The 23,611-nt window shown below is 49.3% G+C and overlaps 1 protein-coding gene across 9 annotated transcripts in view; it reads left to right on the top strand.

Moving 5' to 3' along the window:
• PTPRK (protein tyrosine phosphatase receptor type K) overlaps window positions 1-23,611 on the top strand; it is a 595,004-nt gene that overhangs the window by 468,449 nt on the left and 102,944 nt on the right. For all 9 annotated transcript variants that reach the window (XM_068167885.1, XM_068167878.1, XM_068167884.1 and 6 more), the window contains exons 12-13: window positions 13,327-13,600; window positions 17,497-17,533. In XM_068167885.1, coding sequence (XP_068023986.1) covers window positions 13,327-13,600; window positions 17,497-17,533 — 311 coding nt within the window. The remainder of the gene's footprint in view (window positions 1-13,326; window positions 13,601-17,496; window positions 17,534-23,611) is intronic.

Here is a 23,611-nt window from a genome sequence, read left to right as displayed (position 1 = left end):
GAGACCTTCTTGCTCTCTACAACTACCTGAAGGGAGGTTGTAGACAGGCAAATGTTGGTCTCTTCTCCCAGGCAGCCAGCAGCAGAACAAGAGGACACAGTCTCAAGCTGTGCCAGGGGAGGTTTAGGCTGGAGGTGAGCAGAAAGTTCTTCCCAGAAAGAGTAATTGCCCATTGGGATGTGCTGCCTGGGGAGGTGGTGGAGTCACCATCATTGGAGGTGTTCAGGAGGAGACTTGATGGGGTGCTTGGTGCCATGGGTTAGTTGTTTAGGTGGTGTTGGATTGGTTGATGGGTTGGATGCGATGATCTTGAAGGTCTCTTCCAACCTGGCCTGGTCTGGTCTGTTCTAAAGTCTTCCAGGTGTCCTGCTCTTGGCCACATCCAAAGCTCTCCCTGTTTGAGAAGTGTGGTATCTGTCCCTCCTCTCATCCATGTCAAATCCTTTCAGACTTGTGCCTGCTGCCCCAAGGGGGCTGATGCCTAGGCTGGCCCAGAGCATACCTGCCAGGCACCTCTGGGGGCTGCTGGGGGTGGTGCTCATCCCTGTGCTGCAGCTGCTGTGTGGCACATCTGTGCAGGCAGCAGCAGGCACCCTGAGGGGGGTCAGTGTCGCATCCCAGGTTCCTCTCCTTGGGGTTTTCCTGACCTTGCATCATGACAGCAGTGGCTGGGGGATTACCAGTGGCTAGATCAAGGAGCTCTGGTTGCTCTGCTCTATTTCACTGTATCACAGTACATTAGAGATTGGAAGGGACCTTCAGAGATCATTGAGTCCAACCCCCCTGCCAGAGCAGGATCATTCAGGGTACACAGGAATGCATCCAGGTGGGTTTTGAATATGTCCAGAGAAGGAGACTCCACAACCTCCTTGGGCAGCCTGTTCAGGGCTCCAGCACCCTCACAGTAAAGAAGTTTTGCCTCATGCTGAGGTGAAATCTTCTCTGTTCAACTTGTACCTGTTGTTCTTTGTCTTATTGCTGTGCACCACCAAAAAGAGCTTGGCCCCCTCCACTTGACACCCACCCCTCAGCTATTGATAGCCATTGATCAGATCCCTCTCAGCCTTCTCTTCTCCACACTAAACAGCCCCAGGGCTCTCAGTCTCTCTTCACAGGGGAGATGCTCAAGGCCCCTAAGCATCCTTGTGGCTCTCTGTTGGCTGAAAGAATTGGAGCTGTTCAGCCTGGACAAGCGAAGGCTCTGGAGTAACCTTGGACCTGCATTTCAATATCTCCAGGAGACCTACAGGAAGGCTGAGGAGGGACAGATCCTGCCAGCTACGGGGGGCAGCTCTCTCTTAAAGGGCCACAAAAGGATGAGCAGAGGGCTGGAGCACCTGTCCTATGAGGACAGACTGAAGGACTTGGGTCTGTTCAGTCTGGAGAAGAGAAGGCTCTGAGGTGACCTAATTGTGGCCTTCCAGGATCTGAAGGGGGCTCCAAGAAGGCTGGGGAGGGACTGCTCAGGATCTGAGGGAGTGATAGGACTAGGGGGAATGGAATGAAGCTGGAGGTGAGGAGCAAGTTCTTCCCCATGAGAGTGGTGAAGCCCTGCAATGGGTTGTCCAGGGAGGTGGTTGAGGCCCCAGCCCTGGAGGTGTTTAAGGCCAGGCTGGATGAGGCTCTGGGCAGCCTGATCTAGTGTGGGGTGTCCCTGCCCATGGCAGGGGGGTTGGAACTAGATGATCCTTGTGGTGCCTTCCAACCCTGACTGATACTATACTATGATAGATTAGAAGGGCTTAGAGTGATAGGGAGGGGGGCAATGGTTAAAACTGGAGCAGGGGAGACTGGACATCAGGAGGAATTTTTTCACAGTGAGTGAGGTGAAATCCTGGAACAAGTTGCTCCAGGATGTGGTTGAAGCCCTATCCCTGGAGGCATTCAAGATCAGACTTGATGTGGCCCTGAGCAGCCTGATCTAGTTTGAGATGCCCCTGCTGCCTGCAGGGGGGGTTTGACCAAGATGGCCTTTGAGGCTCCCTTCCAGCCCTCTGCAGCCTGTGAATCCGTGACACCCTTTTGCTTTTACAAACAGAATTACACTATGAGCAGATCTAGTTGTGCCTCAGCTTCTCCATCAGTGCAGCCCCCCAGGAGGCAGCTGTTCCTTAACTCAAGTGAAATCCCTGTGTGGCTGTCAGTCATGTCTTGGAGCCACTACGTGCCACAGCCAGTGCGCTTTACACAGGACTCTAATCACGGCTCCCCTGTCAAGCCTTATCACGTAATCCCTGCCGTTCTTTATGGCCTCCTGAAGTTTTAAACCAAATTACAAACTCAAAATGCAAAGGGGGGAGGCAGGTCTGGGTGGCTGAGGCTGCCTGTGAAGCGTGCAGCGCTTTCACCATCAATCTTGTGGATGAGATCCCGGTCGGTGGCACGGCTGGTGCTTCACTGATGCAGCTGGAGATGTGATTTATCACTGGAGTCTTTCTGAGGGGTGCTAACTGAGCACCAGCAAAGCAATCTTTTGCCTTCAAATCCTGCTGCAGATGAGGATTCTGAAGGATGGAGAATCAGCATAGGTAAATTTTTGATGATAACATTTGTTTGATTAGGTTGGCAAGGTGCTTTTCTCATGGACCCATGTGGTGAATCACAGAATGCGGGATTAACCAGGTTGGAAAAGACCTCAGAGATCACCAAGTCCAACCTATCACCCAACACCATCTAATCAACTAAACCATGGCACCAAGGGCCTCATCCAGGCTCCTCTTAAACATTTCCAGCGATGGAGACTCCACTACCTCCCTGAGCAGCACATTCCAATGGCCAATCTCTCTTTCTTCCTAGCAGCCTAAACCTCCCCTGGCAAAGCTTGAGACTGTGTCCTCTTGTTCTGGTGCTGGTTGCCTGGGAGAAGAGACCAGCCCCCTCCTGGCTACAACCTCCCTTCAGGTAGTTGTAGAGAGCAAGAAGGTCTCCTCTGAGCCTCCTCCTCTCCAGGCTAAACAGCCCCAGTTCCCTCAGCCTCTCCTCATAGGGCTTGTAAAAGTCACAGAGCACTCCTGTCTCCTTGAATCTGCAGCTGAAGAGCTTCCAGTTACAAGAAGACTAAGGAAAAAAGAGAATTCTACAGGAAGCATAATCCTAGAGCCACAGAATGTTAGGGGTTGGAAGGGGCATCCAGAGATCATCAAGTCCCAACCCTCTGCCAAAGCAGGATCACCCAGGGCAGGTCACACAGGAACACATCCAGGTGACTTTTGAAAGTCTCCAGAGCAGGAGACTCCACAGCCTCTCTGGGCAGCCTGGTCCAGGGCTCAGCACCCTCACAGTAAAGCAGCTTCTCCTCAAGTTGAGGTGGAACTTCCTGGGTTCCAGCTTATACTTATTGTTCCTTGTCCTGTTACAGGGCACTACTGAAAAGAGCTTGGCACCTTCATCCTGACACCCTGACATCCTCAGCTATTGATTAGATCCCCTCTCAGCCTTCTCTTTTGCAGAGTAAACAGCCTCAGGGCTCTCAGCCTTTCCTCATCACACAGATGTTCAAGTCCCTGACTCTGTCCAGTAATTCCCTGTCCCTCATGAACTGAGGAGGCCAGAACTGGACATAGTACTCCAGATGTGGTCTCAGCAGGGCAGAGTAGAGGTGGGAGGAGAACCTCGCTTGACCTGCTGCCCACATTCTTCTCAATGCACCCCAGGATGCCATTTGCCTTCCTGGCTACAAGGGCTCATCGGTGTCCCATAGATAACTTATTGTCCACCAGGACTGCAAGCTCCTTCTCTGTGGAGCTGCCCCTAACAAGTCAACCCCTAACCTTTACTGGTGCAAGAGGTTGTTCCTCCTCAGGTGCAGGGCTCTAGGTGCAGGGCTCTACACTTGTTCTTGTTGAACCTTTTTGCTTTGGTTGGTTGTTTTTCTTCCATTTTGCAAGGAATAATGAAGTGGACCATGGCAGGGAGCTGATCAAACTTAGTTGTTGGTTGGAATTCCAAGAGCTGGCATTGTAGCTTGGGCTATCAGTCCCTCTGGCAGCTGTGCAGTGAGAGGACACAGTGTCTCCACTAGATGTGTAGAAGAATCTCTAGTTAGTGTTAAAGCCTAGCCAGAACAGGGCTGGAATGGAATGGAATAGAATAAATCAGGTTGGAAAAGACCTCTGAGATCATCAAGTCCAACCTATCACCCAACACTATCTAATCAGACCTGTCAGCCTGACCTCAGTGCCAGGCAAGGTTATGGAACAGGTCATCATGAGTGCAATCACACAGCACTTAGAGGATGGCCAAGGGATCAGGCCCAGCCAGCAGGGATTTAGGAAGGGCAGGTCCTGCCTGACCAACCTGATCTCCTTCTATGCCCAGGTGACTGCCTGGTGGATGTGGGGCAGGCTGTGGATGGAGTCTACCTGGACTTCAGCAAGGCCTTTGACACTGTCCCCCATAGCAAACTCCTGGCCAAGCTGTCAGCCCCTGGCTTGGACAGCAGCACTCTGAGCTGGGTTAGGAACTGGCTGGAGGCTGAGCCCAGAGAGTGGTGGTGAATGGTGCCACAGCCAGCTGGAAGCCAGGCACTAGTGGCATCCCCCAGGGATCAGTGCTGGGCCCCATCCTGTTCAATATCTTCACTGATGATCTGGAGGAGGGGATTGAGTCAGTCATCAGTAAATTTGCAGATGACACCAAGCTGGGGGCAGGAGTTGATCTGTTACAGGGTAGGAGAGCTCTGCAGAGGGACCTTGCCAGGCTGGACAGATGGACAGAGTCCAAGGGCAGGAGACTGAACACATCTAAGTGCCAGGTTCTACACATTGGCCACAACAACCCCAGGCAGTGCTACAGGCTGGGGTCAGAGTGGCTGAGAGCAGCCAGGCAGAGAGGGACCTGGGATTCAGAATGGACATGAGGAAGAAATTCTTCACCACGAAGAGTGGTGAAGCCCTGGAATGGGTTATCCAGGGAGGTGGTTGAGACCCCATCCCTGGAGGTGTTTAAGCCCAGGTTGGATGAGGCTCTGGCCAGCCTGCTTTAGTGTGAGGTGTCCCTGCCTATGGCAGGGAGGTTGGAACTAGATGATCCTTGTGGTCCCTTCCAACCCTGACTGATTCTGTGATACTATTGGAATGTGCTGCCCAGGGAGGTGGTAAGACCATGTTCCCCACTGCTTCTCCTCACAGGCTGGTTGGGAACCTGAATGTTTAGGGAAGGGTGAAGAGAAAGGTCTCTTCTGGCTGTTTGTCTTGGTCTGGGCAGGTTTGCTTCAGTGAAAAGGGAAAAAAAAAAAAAGGGAAGGAAAATAAGGAAGAATGTGATGTGAAAAGTAATTTCTTCATGGAAAATCTCAGCTGAGCAGCTGTATCTTCAACAATTTCTCTGCTCTCAGACAACTTGTTGGCCTTTTATGATCCTGATGAGTGATGTAGCAGGTTCTGAAATTTGAATTAGTCTTCAGAACAGCTCAGAATTTATTCTAGTCATCAGGGAGACAGAATATTGTCAGCTAGCTTTCCCACTCCTCCCTCTTTATTTTTGTCTTTTATTCATTCTTTACTGCATGGTGAGATTGGAGGGGGGGGAAAAAAACCCTTTGCTATTGTAGGAATTCCCCCAGCTCCAGTCAGAAGAAAGCTCTCTCAATAATTGAACTCCCATCTTTACATACCCAAAAAAGTGTAGAAAAGGTAGATAATTGAAGCTGGGATTAGTAATACATCAAAATGCAAGGACAAGCAGAGTCCACAGCCTTTATACTTTCTCTTCCAGCCTGCTGTCAGGCCACATTTACAGCCCCATGCTTCAAGTTGCCAGTTTAACTTTGGCTTCTTTAACAGCTGGAACATCTGCCTTGGAAGGGAGAGCTGAGAGACCTAGGGCTGTTTAGCCTGAGGAAGGATCTCATTAATGCTGATCAATAGCTACAGAAGGATGGAGCCAAACTCTTCTCAGCAGTGCAGCAGGCACAAACAGGAACACAGCAAGTTCCATCTAGACATAAGGAAAGTTCTTCCCTTTGAGGGTGGCAGAGCACTGGAGCAGGCTGCCCAGAGATGGTGTGGAGTCTCCTTCTCTGGAGGCATTCCAAACCCCCCTGCACTGTTGAGATCACCTCTGGAGTATCGTGTCTACTTCTGGGCTCCCTGCTTCAAAAAGGGCAGGGAATTGCTTCAGAGAGTACAGCAAAGGGATAGGAAGATAAGGAGGTTAGAACATCTGTCTGATGAAGAAAGGCTGAGGGACTTGGAGCTTTTTAGCCTGGAGGCTAAGTGGGGGATCTCATCAGTGCTGATCAATACTTCAAGGGTGGGTGTCAGGAGGATGGCACCAGGCTTCTTTCAGTGGTGCCCAGTGACGGGACGTGGGGTACCAGGCACAAACTTGCACATCAGAGGTTCCAGCTAAACATGAGCAGGAACATCTTTAATTTATGAGTGATGGAGCCCTGGAGCAGGCTGCCCAGAGAGGTGGTGAAGTCTCCATCGCTGGAGTCATGCAAAACCCTCCTGGACATGTTCCTGCACAACCTGCCCTCCATGATCCTGCTTCAGCAGGGGGTTTGGACTCAATGACCTCCAGACATCCCCTCCAGCCTCTGCCATTCTGTGTGATTTTATTCTTCACATCTAGTGGCTGGAGAGCAGCCAGGCAGAGAGGGACCTGGGGGTACTGGTTGATGGTAGGCTGAACATGAGCCTGCAGTGTGCCCAGGCAGCCAAGAAGGCCAATGGCATCCTGGCCTGCATCAGGAAGAGTGTGGCCAGCAGGAGCAGGGAAGTCCTTGTGCCCTGTACTCTGCTTTGGTTAGGCCACACCTTGAGTCCTGTGTCCAGTTCTGGGCCCCTCAGTTTAAGAAGGACATCAAAACACTTGAAGGTGTGCAGAGAAGGGCAAGGAGGCTGGGGAGGGGTCTGGAGCACAGCCCTGTGAGGAGAGGCTGAGGGAGCTGGGGTTGCTTAGCCTGGAGAAGAGGAGGCTCAGGGGTGACCTAATTGCCCTCTCCAACTCCCTGAAAGGCGGTTGTAGCCAGGTGGGGGTTGGTCTCTTCCCCCAGGCAACCAGCAGCAGAACAATAAAAAATATGATAAATAAACTTTGAAAAGAAATAAAACAACATGAATAAAAGAATTAAAGAAAATACTAAAATAAATAATTTTTTTAAAAAATTAAAACCAAAATAAAAGTAAAGAAAATGAAATAAATAAAACTTTAAAATAAATAAAATTTAAAAAATGAAATAAAATAAATAAAATTTAAAAGAAATGAAATAAAATAAAATTTCCACAACAGTAAAAAAATAAAATAAATAAACTCTTAAAATAAATAAAAATAACATAAATAAAATTAAAAAAAAAGCTAAAATAAATAAAATGTCCAAAAAAATTCAAAACCAAATAAAAATAAAATTAAATAAATAAAAAATTAAAATAAATTTAAAATTAAAATAAATAAAATTTAAGAATTACAATAAAACTAATAAAATGTCAAATAAGTAAAATAAAATTAATCAAATGGTTTTAAGTTAATAAATACAATAAATAACATTTTTGCATTGATAAAATAAAGAAAATTAAATAAAATAAATACAATAAAATAGAGCCTGGTTGGAGTCTTTTAAGACTTTCTATCATTTGCTGTTCTTACTTTAACTACAAGTAATGGAATAAATGGCTGCAATGTGTATATCTGTTTCTGATTTCCCATGTATTGTCAGATGTAGGAGCACAAAAAGCATGATTACAGTATCACACAGTACCGCAGTATAACTTAGGTTGGAAAGGACCTCGAGGATCGAGTCCAGCCTATCAACACAGACCCCATGACTAGACCATGGCACCAAGTGCCACATCCAATCCCTTTTTGAACACCTCCAGGGATGGGGACTCCACAACCTCCCTGGGCAGCACATCCCAATGACGAATGACTCGCTCGGTGAAGAGCTTCCTCTTCACCTCGAGTCTAAACCTCCCCTGGCGCAGCTTGAGACTGTGTCCCCTTGTTCTGGTGCTGGGTGCCTGAGAGAAGAGACCAACCCCTTCCTGGCCACAACCACCCCTCAGGTAGTTGTAGAGGGCAATGAGGTCACCCCTGAGCCTCCTCTTCTGCAGGCTAAACAACCCCAGCTCCCTCAGCCTCTCCTCATAGGGCTGTGTTCAAGGCCTCTCCCCAGCCTTGTTGCCCTTCTCTGGACACCTTCAAGTGTTTCAATGTCCTTCTGAAACTGAGGGGCCCAGAACTGGACACAGGACTCAAGGTGCGGCCTAACCAAAGCAGAGCACAGGGCACAATGACTTCCCTGCTCCTGCTGGCCACACTCTTCCTAATGCAGGCCAGGATGCCATTGGCCCTCTTGGCCACCTGGGCACACTGCTGGCTCATATTCAGGCGGCTGTCGATCAGCACCCCCACGTCCCTCTCTGTTTGGGAGCTCTCAGCCACTCTGACCCCAGCCTGTAGCTCTGCCTGGGATTGCCGTAGCCAAAGTGCAGCCCCTGGCACTTGGACTTGTTGAATGCCATCCCATTGGACTCTGCCCATCTGTCCAGTCGGTCGAGGTCCCTCTGCATCTACCCTCTAACTGACTAACATACTGGAAGTACAGGACATAAGGGGGGAGTTCCTCACAATGGGGGGGATGAAATTGGTGCCGTGGTTTAGTCATGAGGTCTGTGGTGACAGGTTGGACTTGATGATCTTTGAGGTCTCTTCCAACCTTGGTGATTCGGGGTGTGCATGTGTGAAGTACTGGAACAGGTTGCTTAGGGGTGTGGGGGATGCCCCAGCCTGGAAACAATTCAAGGTTAAACTTTATGGGGCTCTGAGCAACCTGATCTAGTTGGGGATGTCCCTGCTGACTGCAGGGGGGTTGGACATAAGATGATGTTTGAGGGTCTCTTCCAAGTTGATGCATTTTGTGATTCTGTGATTCATATAAATGACTTTATTTGAAAACATTTCAGAGCCTTCCTCTTTCATTGTGATCTCAGTAAAAAAATTGCCCTCTCTTTTCTTTGACATTCCAAGATCACCTGGTGGCTTTCATAGAATCAATAAGGTTGGAAAAGACCTTTGAGATCATTTAGTCCACTCTATCACCCAACACCATCTAATCAACTAAACCATGGCACCAAGGGCCTCATCCAATCTTTTGAACACCTCCAGGGACAGAGACTCCACCACCTCCCTGGGCAGCACATTCCAGTGGCCAATTACTCTTTCTGGGAAGAACTTTCTGCTCACCTCCAGCCTAAACCTCCCCTGGCACAGCTTGAGACTGTGTCCTCTTGTTCTGCTGCTGGTTGCCTGGGAGAAGAGCCCAACCCCCACCTGGCTACAACCTCCCTTCAGGGAGTTGGAGAGAGCAGTAAGGTCTCCCCTGAGCCTCCTCTTCTCCAAGCTAAACACCCCCAGCTCCCTCAGCCTCTCCTCACAGGGCTTGTGCCATTCAAGGAAATAATACTTTTGTCCTAGTATTTAGCTCTTGTGCCCCTGCATCTTTGATTTTGGAGGGATTTTGGTCTCTGAAGAGACTCAGCCCTGAAATAAAGAGAGATGTGCCTTAAAATAAAAAAACCAGACAAACAAAAACCTCCAAACCCAAACCAAAGACATCTCATCTACCCTTTATGCTATAAAACAGGGAGAAGCAGGAGGGAGGTGGAAGGGAAGGTTGTTAATTTGGTAGCTGTGGTGGATCTTGACAAGCAAGGCTGTCCCAGGGGATGGTCGCCTCCATCTCATGCAGGCACTGCACTCCCCTTCCCCTCTCCCTGCTGGCTTTCTCCTCCCAGGCTGGCAGGGTGTCACAGATGACAAATTCCCTGCTCTTCTGACACTTGAGAGAGCAGAATTTGTGTCTGTCTCAGTCCTTTGGCAGCTCCTGAAGAGAGGACTGGTAGGATGGAGGGAGCAGAGACGTGGTGTCTGTGCTTCCCACTCTTCCCCAGTTGGTTGGTTGGCTGGTTTGGGGTGGGTGATTTTAACCCTGCCTCGGTCCAGGGCCAGTCCAGGGAGGGAGTGAACTCCAGTAGTAATGTTGGGGTTTTTTTTGGCCTTGGAACATTATAAACAGAAATGATTTTGTAATGTCTTACATCCTGTGGAGTTTGTAAAACACTGATGCTTGCAGGTTTGGGGTTTGGGTTGGGTTTTTTGTTTGCTAGTAATTTGGAAGGATCAAGAAAGATTCTGGATGCCCAGAGGTCTCATGGAGGGGATTTGTTGGTGCAGGCTGCATTAAATGGACATGGTTAACAGCTCGACCTCATCACACCAAGTGATTTATAGCCAAGCTCAGCTCACAAACAGTTTATGAGGAACAGAGGTCCCTGGAACTAACTCATCTCTTTTTGCTTTGTTTACATTCTTCCTTTCACCCAGAGCTTTAAAAATGAAGTGACTTTGTGCACTCCTCTTGGAGGCTGAAGGGGAGGGAAGAGACTTCCCTCCTCCATTTTTCAGGTGCTGGGAGAAGGCCTTGCTAACTTTTTTTCTTTATTTCAGCTCAGGAAAGGCATGGAACTAATTTCTTATTTTTCCTTCTCTCCTTCCTTCCATTCCCCAGTATCATACTTCATCTCTGCCACTGCAGTTATTGGGTTCTCTGGGCAGCAGGAGCAGAGAAAATGGACAAAATAATTTAATGCTGCTCCATAAGTTCTGAAGGAAGGAGGATTGCCTTTGCTTTTTTGGAGCCCCTGCAGCAATGCAGTGCTGCTTTGAGAAGCCTGTTCAATTTTGCTTGTTCTGTTTAGAGAGCTTTAAAACAAAACCAAGACAGGCAATTCGGCCAGCTTAATGGAATAGCTTCAGGTCTTGGCTGCATGCTTAGGCATATTTCCTTAGTAACCTTTTGTAAGGCCATAGAATCAGTAAGGTTGGAAAAGACCTCAAAGATCATCAAGTCCAACCTGTCAACCAAGACCTCATGACTACTAAACCATGGCTTCAAGATCAGGAACAGTGTGACCAGGAGGAGCAGGGAGGTCATTCTGCCCTCTCCTCAGCACTGGTTAGGCCACACCTAGAGTCCTGTGTCCAGTTCTGGGCCCCTCGATTTGAGAAGGGCATTGAAACTCTTGAACATGTCCAGAGAAGGGCAATGAGGCTGGGAAGAGGCCTCCTCACATGTGGCTGGGTATGAATGAGAGATTGTGTGTATGCAGGTGTGTGTCTGTGTGCAGGTGTGTGCATATCACAGGTCAGAGGATGTTAGGGATTGGAAGGGACCTCTGGAGATCTTTGAGTCCAACCCCCCTGCCAGAGCAGGACCACAGAATCCAGCACAGGTCACACAGGAACACATCACAGTATTGCCAAGGTTGGAAGAGACCTCAAGGATCATCGAGTCCAACCTGTCACCACAGATCCATGACTAGACCATGGCACCGAGGGCCACGTCCAATCCCCTCTTGAACACCTCCAGGGATGGTGACTCCACCTCCCTGGGCAGCACATTCCAATGACTAATGACTCTCTCAGTGAAGAACTTTCTCCTCACCTCCAGCCTAAACTTCCCCTGGTGCAGCTTGAGACATCCAGACAGGGCTGGGAAGGCTCCAGAGAAGGAGACTCCACAACCTCTCTGGGCAGCCTGCTCCAGGGCTCTGTGACCCTTACAGTAAAGAAGTTCTTCCTCATGTTGAGGTGGAACCTCCTGTGCTGGAGTTTCCATCCATTGCCCCTTGTCCTATCACAGGGCACAACTGAGCGGAGGCTCTGCCTGTCCCTTCCAACCTAACCTATCCTATCCTATCCTATCCTATCCTATCCTATCCTATCCTATCCTATCCTATCCTATCCTATCCTATCCTATCCTATCCTATCCTATCCTATCCTATCCTATCCTATCCTATCCTATCCTATCCTATCCTATCCTATCCTATCCTATCCTATCCTATCCTATCCTATCCTATCCTATCCTATCCTATCCTATCCTATCCTATCCTATCCTATCCTATCCTATCCTATCCTATCCTATCCTATCCTATCCTATCCTATCCTATCCTATCCTATCCTATCCTTCCTGACCCCCAGCCCTTAGATATTGATAGACATTGATCAGATCCCTTCTCAGTCTTTTCCCCTCCAGCCTAAACAGCCCCAGGGCACTCAGCCTCTCCTCATAGGGCAGTGCTGCAGTCCCATCAGCATCCTTGTAGCCCTCTCTTGGACCCTCTCCAGCAGATCCCTGTCCGTCCTGAACTGGGGAGCCCAGAGCTGGATGCAGTGTTCCAGGTGGGGCCTCCCCAGGGCAGAGTAGAAGGGGAGGAAAACCTCCCTCAATCTGCTGGGCACACTTCTTAATGCACCCCAGGATCCCTTTGGCCTTCTTAATAATCTGCCTTCATAGTGATTCTTAATAATGCTTGATAATTCTTAATAACCCTTCTTAAGAACTCTTAAAATGCCAAACCCACTTTTTTTTCCTTCTTTATTTTTGGAGTATAAACTGAAGAATTGCCTCCTCCTCTCAGTAGGGAAGCTCTCTACTTCTGCAGAGCAGAGGAGGCTGATAATGAGTTGGTCCCACCCTGCAGTTGGCAGCTCCCCTAAAGGAGAAGGAATTCTAATTACCACTGCTGGTTTGGGCAGGGGAATTGGAAAAGTGACCAAGCCTTGGCCACTGTCAAGGGAGGTATTGGGAGGTTGGGTTAACATTTTAATAGGCCTAAAGCCATCTGCTTCAGCCACTTGGGGTGTTTCATCATTGAGAACTGTAGAGGAATGAGGCAGTCTATTTTGGTGGAATGGACAGATTTCTGTCCATCTGTGCTTGGATTGCAGCATGTCACTTGTGCTTTAGATCTACATAGCTCTGAGCCAAGAGAGGAGCCACGGCAAGGTCAAGAGGTGGGGAAGCTTGTCAGCACATTCTGTCTCTAACGATATGACAACTGGAAATTGGTGCTTCAGGCATAGCCTAGAGGCAGTCACTATGTTGGGCCTTGAAGCTCAGTTGTCTCTAATATCATTTCAAAGGGAAATGCTAACTTCAGCTGCTTCTGATTAGCCAAGGGTTTCATCAGTTGTAGTTTAAAGCCAGAGTCATTCCTGGCTTGCTTCAAAAGACAAGAGCCTGAAAAAAAAAAGATAAGTGGGAAAAAACCCTCATTGTTGGGAGGCTGTGTGTAGATTTGTATTGTTTTTCCTGAAGGAAATGGATTCTGCTGCTTCCCAATGACTGCACGAGAAAGCCTTGCTGGATTTCCAGCCTTTGTTTCTGCTCTGCATCCATGCATCTGCTGTCCTCTCCCTTTTTCTTCCTTTCTTTTCTGCTTCACTTTGCACAAAGCAATTGAGTTAATATTGTCATGAGACCAGAGAGCTGACCTTAGCCACTGACCTTAAAGCTTTGCTGATTTTCCTCTGTCTCACTAGTGCCTACCAGATCGTGGTGGAGGAGCTGCACCCGCACCGGACCAAGCGAGAAACAGGAGCCATGGAGTGCTACCAAATCCCTGTCACCTACCAGACGGCTCTTAGCGGGGGGTCACCCTATTACTTTGCTGCTGAGCTGCCCCCAGGCAACCTGCCAGAGCCAGCCCCCTTCACTGTGGGTGACAACAGGACTTACCAGGGCTTCTGGAACCCACCACTGGCTCCTCGGAAGGGCTACAACATCTATTTCCAGGCCATGAGCAGCGTTGAGAAGGTAAGTGCCACCCACACCTTGCACAGAGCCACAGAAGGGTGGCAGTTAGCAGGCACCACTGGAGATCACCTACTCCAACCCCCTGCCAGGGCAGGTTCACATACAAGAAGGTACAAAGCGACAGCACCCATATGGAAGAGAATAGAATAGAATAAACCAGGTTGGAAAAGACCTTTGAGATCATCAAGTCCAACCTATCACCCAACACCATCTCACCAACTAAACCATGGCACCAAGCACCCCATCCAGTCTCTTCTTAAACACCTCTAGTGGTGGTGACTCCACCACCTCCCCAGGCAGCACATTCCAATGGCAAATCACTCTCTCTGTGAAGAATTTCATCCTAATATCCAACCTAAATTTCCCCTGGCACAACTTGAGACTGTGTCCTCTTGTTCTGGTGCCGGTTGCCTGGGTAGAAGAGATCAACCCCCACCTGGCTACAACCTCCCTTTAGGGAGTTGTAGAGAGCAATGAGGTCTCCCCTGAGCCTCCTTTTCTCCAGGCTAAGCAACCCCAGCTCCCTCAGCCTCTCCTCACAGGGCTGTGCTCCAGACCTCTCCCCAGCTTTGTTGCCCTTACTGTCTCCCAGAGAGAGACTCCAGCACCTCTCTGGGCAGCCTGGTCCAGTGCTCCACCACCCTCAATGTAAACAAGCTCCTCCTTATATTTAGATGGAACTCCTATGTTCAAGCTTGTGCCTGGTACCACTTGTCCTTGCTCCTAGAAAGAGTCAAAGTCATGCCCATGGTAACAGCTGGCACTGCTGGATGTGGATGGAGTTAGGTGTTGGCAGTGGCTGTAACCCCTTCCATGCTGTGACAGTAGCTGCTCTTGTGTTGTGTTGTAGTAACTGCTCCTAGGGGAGAGTTTGCTACATCTTGTAGTAATTGTCTGAGCAAAGTCATTGCTGGGCTCAGTTTTAGGCCCCTCACTATGGGAAAGAAATTGAGCTGCTGGAACATGTCCAGAGAAGGGCAACAAAGCTGGGGAAGGGTCTGGAGAACAGGGCTGGGGAGGAGCAGCTGAGGGAACTGGGGGTCTTTACTTTGGAGAAGAGGAGGGTAAGAGGAAACCTCATAGCTGTCTACAACTACTTGACAGGAAGTTTCAGTGAAGTGGGGGTTGATCTCTTCACCCTAGTCTCAGGTGATAGGATGAGAGGAAATGGCCTGAAATTGTGCTATGGGAGGGTTAGGTTGGAGATGTGGAAAAATTTCTTTGCTGCAAGAGTGGTCAGGGATTGGAAGAGGCTGCCCAGGGAGGTGGTGGAGTCCCCATGCCTGGAGATTTCAGGAAACCTGTGGCCATGGCACTCTGGGACTTGATTTAATAGGTATGATGGGGGTGGGTTGATGCCTGGACTCAAAGATCAGTCCAAACAGTTCTGTGATTCTCTGACCAGCAACATGCTCCCTCATCCTAGAGTATGGAGGGAGCACAGCAGCAGCCCAGGTATCCCATGACACAGTTAAACTACAACCTGTACCATCTGCCCAGGAAAGATGGGAGCCTTGCCAGCAACATGCTCCAGCAAAAGTTGCACTTGCAGAGACAATTTGTATGCACTTCACTCTTTGTTTGTGTGCGTGTTTTGGTTTGGTTTTGGCCAGTGACTGAAATGAACAGAGGGATGACTTGGTTATCTGCACAGTTTGGACAAATTGAACAGATGAGGGTCAGTCCTAAATGGGTTTGCTGACCTTGCTGCACGATGTGCAGTCATTTTAAAAGCAAACAGTCTGAACTAGCAGAAGGGCTGCGTGAGAGGATGCAGCTGCTGCTCTATGAGATCACTCCAAACAATATTAGCATGCAATTAGAAAATAGAATAATGACAGTTTCAATCTATAAAACATGCTCCCTCTAGTCCAGCACTCCAGCCCTGAATGCATCCCCCGGGACCTCCCTCCTCCACAAGATTCCCAAGCACCAGGTAAAACACACTGACGCTGCTTTGCAAACACAGCTTGGAAACAATGAGCCTGCAGTGTGCCCAGGCAGCCAAGGGGGGCAATGGCATCCTGGCCTGCATCAGGAACAGTGTGGCCAGCAGGAGCAGGACCCTAATGGCCCAGGCAGTCAAGAGGGCCAATGGCATCCTGGCCTGCATCAGGAACAGTGTGGCCAGCAGGTCAGGGAAGTCATTCTGCCCCTGTACACTGCACTGGTTAGGCCACACCTTGAGTCCTGTGTCCAGTTCTGGGCCCTTCAGTTTAGGAAGGAGGATGACTTGCTGGAAGTTGTCCAGAGAAGGGCAATGAAGTTGGTGAGGGGGGTTGGAGCACAGCCCTATGAGGAGAGGCTGAGGGAGCTGGGGTTGCTTAGCCTGGAGAAGAGGAGGCTCAGGGGAGACCTTACTGCTCTCTACAACTCCTTGAAGGGAGGTTGTAGTCAGGTTGGGGTTGGTCTCTTCTCCCAGGCACCCAGCAGCAGAACAAGAGGACACAGTCTCAAGCTGTGCCAGGGGAGGTTTAGGCTGGAGCTGAGGAGAAAGTTCTTCCCAGAAGGAGTAATTGGACACTGGAATGTGCTGCCTGGGGAGGTGATGGAGTCCCCATCCGTGGAGGTGTTCAAGAGGGGATTGGATGTGGCACTTGGAGCCATGGTTTAGTAGTCATGAGGTGTTGGGTGACAGGTTGGACTTGATGATCTCTGAGGTCTTTTGCAACCTTATTGATTCTATGATTCTAAGAGACCACCCCCCACCTCACTCCAACCTCCTTCCAGGGAGTGCAGTGAGGTCTCCCCTCAGCCTCCTCTTCTCTAGGCTGAACAACCCCAGCTCCCTCAGCTGCTCCTCAGGGAACTGATTTGCATCAGGTGAATCTGTTGAAGACTCTCATGATGTATCAAGACCTAAGTTTGGACAGAGTACAAAGGAAATGTGCCTTCTTTGCTGCATGGCACTGTTAGAGGTCAACACTGGCTCAGGGTTTCTGTGCCGTGATATAAATAGGAGCATCATTCACCTCCCCTTTCTTCCACTGCACCCTCTCTCTGAATTCTTCTGGCATGACTTCCATGCAAATTGAATCATCTGAAACTTGGCTACATTTGGGTTGCCCTGCACTTCTTTTTCCCATCATGATCCTGTATCATTAAGACCAACATCAAGGTTTCATTCAGGCACAGACACCCAGGCTTTTCCCCAGAGAATCAGAGTCACAGAATGCCAGGTTAAAAGGGACCCCAGGGGGCATCTGACCCAACCTTTCTAGGTGATAGTGGAGATGAAATGAGCTGGCCCAGCAGCCTGTCAGATTGAGTCTTCAAACTGTCCAGTGTAGGGGACTCCACTGCTTCCCTTGAGAGATGATTCCAGTGTTTGACTGTGCTCATGGGGAAACATTTCCTTCTGCAGTCCAATGGGACTGTCCCCAGCAGTAAATTGTCCCCATCACCTCTTGTCTTTCCCATGGGACTCCTTGTGCAAAGGGAGTCTCCAATCTCCTGATAGCTACCCTTTATGTACTGGTCCACAACATTGGGGTCTTCCATCAGCCTTCTCTTCTCCAGTCTGAGCAACCCCAGCTCTCTCAGCCCTTCCTCACCTAGCAGGACTGCCAGTCCTCTGATCATTCTGGTTGCCCTTCTCTGGTCACTTTCATAGAATCACAGCATGGTCTGGGTTGGAAGGGACCTCCAAAGGTCACCTAATCCAACACACACATCCCCCAGCCCCAGCCTGTCCACCTGTTTCTTGTGTAGCAGGCACCAAACCTGAACACAGCCCTCCAGAGCCCTGCGCCACCTTGTTGGGTTGTCCCAGCTGGTTGAGCAGATCTAGGCTGAAGGTGTGTGGTGGGTTGGAACTGCCACGAGGTGTGGAGTGTGGGAGGGCAAGAAAAAGCAACTTGGTCTGACTGTTTTCTTTCCTTTTCTCTCCTTGACAGGAAACCAAAACCCAGTGTGTCCGAATAGCTACGAAAGGTAAGAGGCCTGCTGTGCATGCAGATGAGCTCTCCTGCTGAGGTGTGTGTTTCTGTCCAGTGTTTGAGCCAGAGCCAGCACTAGCCCTCAGTCTTACACCACTTGATTGTCTTTACAGTTTAATGAGCTACTTGTTTTCATTTGGTGGTGTTGGGCCAAGAGAGGCTTGGGGCAGTGTAATGTGATGGGTTGAAATTTACCCCCCAACCCCCAATGTTAAACTTGCCAGGCCAGCTCAGTTGGAAGCAAATGCAAGCTGTATTTACAAGCAAAACTACAATCTACAATGGAATGCAATGAATCTGTGTGAATGCAATGAACTCTGTGCTGAGTTAGGAACTGGCTGGAGGGCCGAGCCCAGAGACTGATGGTGAATGGTGCCACAGCCAGCTGGCAGCCAGGCACCAGTGGCATCCCCCAGGGATCAGTGCTGGGCCCTGTGCTCTTTAATATCTTCATTGATGATCTGGATGAGGGCATTGAGTCCATCAGCAAATTTGCAGATGACACCAAGTTAGGAGCAGATATTGGTCAGTTAGAGGGTAGAAAGGCTCTGCAGAGGGACCTCGACCGACTGGACAGATGGGCAGAGTCCAACAGGATGGCATTCAACAAATCCAAGTGCCAGGTGCTGCACTTTGGCCACAGCAACCCCAGGCAGAGCTACAGGCTGGGGTCAGAGTGGCTGAGAGCTGCCAAACAGAGAGGGACCTGGGGCTGCTGGTTGACAGCTGCCTAAACATGAGCCAGCAGTGTGCCCAGGTGGCCAGGAGGGCCAAGGGCATCCTGGCCTGCATCAGGAAGAGTGTGGCCAGCAGGAGCAGGGAAGTCCTTGTGCCCTGTGCTCAGCACTGGTTAGGCCACACCTTGAGTCCTGTGTCCAGTTCTGGGTTCCTCAGTTTCAGAAGGACATTGAGAGACTTGAAGGTGTCCAGAGAAGGGCAAGGAGGCTGGGGAGGGGTCTGGAGCACAGCCCTGTGAGGAGAGGCTGAGGGAGCTGGGGTTGCTTAGCCTGGAGAAGAGGAGGCTCAGGGGAGACCTCATTGCCCTCTACAACTACCTGAAAGGTGCTTGTAGCCAGGAGGGGTTTGGTCTCTTCTCCCAGGCAACCAGCAGCAGAACAAGAGGACACAGTCTCCAGCTGCGCCAGGGGAAGTTTAGACTCGAGATGAGGAGAAAGTTCTTCACCGAGCGAGTCATTCGTCATTGGAATGTGCTGCCCAGGGAGGTGGTGGAGTCCCCATCCCTGGAGATGTTCAAGAGGGGATTGGATGTGGTATTTGGTGCCATGGTCTAGTCATGGGTTTGTGGTGACAGGTTGGATTTGATGATCCTCGAGGTCTCTTCCAACCTTGGCAATACTGTGATACTGTGCATGTGTACAAAATACACAGGCTTGACAGTATTTACAGGTATTTACAATTAATAAGCAGCACAAGGACCCCCCTGGTCAAAGACCAGGGAAGCTACCAGCCTCTCCTTCTCTGCCTTCCCCTATAGACCCCTGTACAGAAAGGAGCAGAGAAGTTAGACTTAGCCAAAACAATGCAGCCAAGGTCAAGCAGAAGCCAGTTAGTATCTCTCCCAGAGTGAAAAACTGAGAAGGATGGGTTTGAGAACTACATCTTCTGGTAGATCTCTCTCCCATAAGATTGTTTAGGATGGTCTTTATTCTCCTTTTTACACTCAGCAGTGATTCCTTTACATTTTGCTACTTTTCTGCTCAAGATCTGGGAAGCATTTTAAAGGCATTGCCTAAAACTATCACGGGCAGCAATACTCAGAAGGGTAGCAAAGCAAGCCCTCAGGTTTTTGTCCCCTGTCTGTGGTTTTCTAGACCTGCTTTTAGGCTGCAGGAGGCTGATAGCTGGACTGGAGACTAGAAAGCACACTTGGTTAAACTGTCTGTTATGCTAGCAATTATTTCCAAGCAGGGGGGGAATATCATTTAAATGAAGGACATGATAGTTAATTTTCCCAAGGAAGAGCTCCAACTGTTAGCTAGATGGAGGGGAGGTTGATTGCAGAGCTAAGAGTGGCTGCATAGCAGAGGGAATAAATCACATTGACCCCACAGACTGGGGGTTAATCACAGACTGCTCACTCCAAAATGCTGATTCATCTTCAGATGGGGACTTGCTGGGTCTGCTTATTGTTATCTCTTCCTTTGACTGGTTTCAGATCCACTCATTTGGGTTGCTTGATTGTCTCAACATGAGAGTTGTTTGATAGGCTCCAACAGAACAAATAAGAAGCTTACAAATGCTGGAAGAGTACTCTGCAGAGACCCAACAGTGCTCACTACTTTTTCCTCTTTCTAATTGCATATTGATATTCAGCATAAATACAACTGCAGTCATGGGGCTGTTCAGCCTGGGGAAGGGAAGGTTCCATGGAGACCTTGGAGCAGCTTTCCAGTACCTGGCTCCAGGAGAGCTGAGGAGGGACTTGTGAGAAGGGCTGGGAGTGACAGGATGAGGGACAATGGCTTTGAGCTGGGAGAGGGGAGATTGAGGCTGGAGATGAGGAAGAAATTCTTTCCAGTGAGGGTGGTGAGACACTGGCAGAGGTTGCCCAGGGAGGCTGTGGATACCTCATCCCTGGAAGTGTTCAAGGCCAGGCTGGATGGGTCCTTGAACAACCTGGTCTGGGGGAAGGTGTCCCTCACCGTGACAGAGGGTTGGAACTGGATGATCTTTAAGATCCCTTCCAACCCAAGCCATTCTTATGAGTCTGTGATTCCATGAGCAAGCTGCCATTTGAAAGTACTGTGGTGCCACATCAGCACCATTTTTTCCATCCCTTCTTTGACTTTAAAACCTTTTTTCCAATTAAGAGCAGATGCCTCTAATGAGGTTGTACCAAGGCAATGTCTCCTTGAGAAATCAGGAAAGAAAGTCTACTTCTCAAGACACATTAATGTTTTCACCAAGTGAAGCTAATAAAGGCAGGAAATTAAACCCATGAACCAAGTCTTCTGTGAAAAGTACATCAGCATTATCTCTCTCATGTTTACCTGGCCAGATTCAATGTTTGAATTAAAATATATTTGCATAAACAAATGTTTATGTACCACAAGCGTGGGATTGCTGGGATTTGAGTCAAGGGAGAGTCCTGAAAGGCTCAGAAGTGACTTTAAATGCTGCAGGTGTGAGGAAGGGGAAAGCAGGGGTGTCTCTCATGAAGCCTCTGGCTAGTAATAACAAAACAGGGAAGGAATTCACCTGGTTTGGGAGGGAATGCTTAACAGTACTCAGTCTCCCAGTCTCAAAGCAGTGTTCTGAAGGGGACCTACAGGAAGGCTGGGGAGGGACTGATTAGAAGGGCTTGAGGTGACAGGGTGAGGTGGAGTGGATTGAAACTGGAGAAGGGAAGATTTAGGTTGGACATCAGGAGGAAGTTCTGCACAATGAGAGTGGTGAAATGCTGGAACAGGTTGCCCAGGGATGTGCCTGGAGACATTCAGGATCAGACTTGATGTGGCCCTGTGCAGCCTGATCTAGGTAGAGATGTCCCTTCTCACTTCAGGGAAGCTGGACAAGGTGACCTTGTCTCTCTTGTTTTCAGCATCAATTAAAAACCCAAACTAAAGAGTTCATTGTTCTCTACCTCTTTATTTTTCTAATCTAGTTAGTAGCATTTCCCAGTCACTAATAATCTGTTTCCTACACATAGTAACCACAGGAGAAAAGGAATCTTGTTTTCTGAAGTACAGAGAAGGGCATGGAGACTGAGGTGGTAGGTCATTAGTAGCAGAAAGATGGAATTATGGTAGGAAATATGTGTTACATAGAATCATAGAGTCATAGAATTGTCAGGGTTGGAAGGGAGCTCAAGGCTCAGCCAGTCCCAACCCCCCTGCCATGGGCAGGGACACCTCACACCACAGCAGGTTGCTCACAGCCACCTCCAGCCTGGCTGCAAACACCTCCAGGCAGGAGGCTTCCACCACCTCCCTGGGCAACCTGTGCCAGGCTCTCACCACCCTCCTGGGGAACAACTTCTTCCTCACATCCAATCTCAATCTCCCCATTTCTAGTTTTGCTCCATCCCCCCCAGTCCTATCACTCCCTGACACCCTCAAAAGTCCTTCCCCAGCTTTCTTGTAGCCTCCTTCAGATACTGGAAGGCTACAATAAGGTCTCCTTGGAGCCTTCTCTTCTCCAGACTGAACAGCCCAAACTCCCTCAGTCTGTCCTCATAGCAGAGCAGCTCCAGCCCTCTGCTCATCCTCCTGGCCCTTCTCTGGACACCTTCCAGCACCTCCAGATCCTTCCTGTAATAGAGGCTCCAGAAAGCCACAGTAAGGTCTCTTGACAAAACAACCAACCAACCAAATGTTACGTATCATTTCCTGCAAGAAGTTCTCAAACTTCCCAAAACTGGGAAGGCAGGGTTCATCCAGTCCCTATCATGGTCATAGCACAGTGACTATGTGATCGCTGAACCTGCCTAACCAAAGCACTGCTGGAGGAGCCAGCAAGAGCTGCGTGATTCTCATGGCACGCACTTGCAGAGCAGCACAGGATGCTGACGACTGATCAGTCACATCTTGGAGCTGAGGTTTTCATTTTCCATTTCATTTTACAGCCTAAAATGCTATCAGCTAACTGCTGAGGGAACGAAACCAGATTAACATGGTCAGAGAAGAGTGACACTTCAAATTAGTGAGCATGTAAATAGACATTTAAGAGGACAGAAGGGACAGCAGAGCTGTTATTAAGCAGGGAGTACATGAAGCTGACATTTCTGACAGGCTTTAGGCTGCCAAGTTTGAGGCTAACACTGGTTTACATGGAGGGGGGGTTTGTTTGTTTGTTTGTTTTGTTCAGGGGACTAGGGAAAAAAAACATTGGCAATTTAATTAGAAGAAATCTACTGTGGCAGGAAATCAGAAAGTATCATAGTATCACAGTATCAGTTAGGGTTGGAAGGGACCACAAGGATCAGCTAGTTCCAACCCCCCTGCCATGGGCAGGGACACCCCACACTAGATCAGCCTGCCCAGAGCCTCATCCAGCCTGGGCTTAAACACCTCCAGGGACAGGGCCCCAACCACCTCCCTGCACAACCCATTGCAGGGCTTCACCACTCTCATGGGGAAGAACTTCCTCCTCACCTCCAGCCTCAATCTCCCCACCTCCAGCTTCATTCCATTCCCCCTAGTCCTATCACTCCCTGAGATCCTGAGCAGTCCCTCCCCAGCCTTCCTGTAGCCCCCTTCAGATCCTGGAAGGCCACAATGAGGTCACCTCAGAGCCTTCTCCTCTCCAGACTGAACAGCCCCAACTCCTTCACTCTGTCCTCACAGCAGAGCAGCTCCAGCCCTCTGATCATCCTCGTGGCCCTTCTCTGGACACCTTCCAGCACCTCCAGATCCCTCTTGTAATAGGGGCTCCAGTGGTGGTGAGCCTGGCAGCTCTGTCCCAAAGTAGTGAGAAGGAAGAAATGAAGTCCAAGGTTCCTCTGCCCGCATTTGAAACAAGAACTCCTTCACCTCCAAAGCCGTTTCCCCTCGCGGCTTTCATTTGCGTTATCAGTTGAGGCAGTGCAAAACTTCTCTCTCTCTCTGTGCATGTTTGGTTCCTACAGATGGGTGAAAACGCCACTAGAGATGGTGGGCATCTGGAAGTAATTGTGAAGTAGCAGAAAATGAGTTTTTAATCTGATTGGAGGAACAAAAAGGTCTGGGTGGGAACATTTCGACGGCGAGCGTGCATTTAGCCCGCCATCATTACGGCTCTGAATTCATTCCCACAGCAGTTGGGGATTGATCCAAAGGCCTTTGATGTCAATGGGAGTCCTTCCACTGACATTAATGTGCTTTGGATTAGGTCTTTAGAAGTCATAAATCTGTCTAGACCGTAATTATTTCCTTGAAATGGTTCCTGATGATGTTTCTGCTCTGAGGGAAATTGGTGAAAGTCACAGCACCTCCTGTAGCAGGATGCTCAGCAATGCCTGCTGCTGATTAATGCACCAACAGGGGAAGTTGTCAGTTGCTAAATGTCTGTGAACCCAGGCTCCTCTCCCTGTTGTTTTTATGTTTGGATCAATGCTCCTGCAATGGCTTTGAGC

The sequence above is a fragment of the Melanerpes formicivorus genome, unplaced genomic scaffold (assembly GCF_026170545.1).
Source record: "Melanerpes formicivorus ecotype bairdi unplaced genomic scaffold, bMelFor1.0.p_v2 SCAF_124, whole genome shotgun sequence".
NCBI lineage: Eukaryota > Metazoa > Chordata > Aves > Piciformes > Picidae > Melanerpes > Melanerpes formicivorus.
Note: the sequence above shows the minus strand (reverse complement) of the source record. Positions and strands in the feature narration are given on the sequence as shown.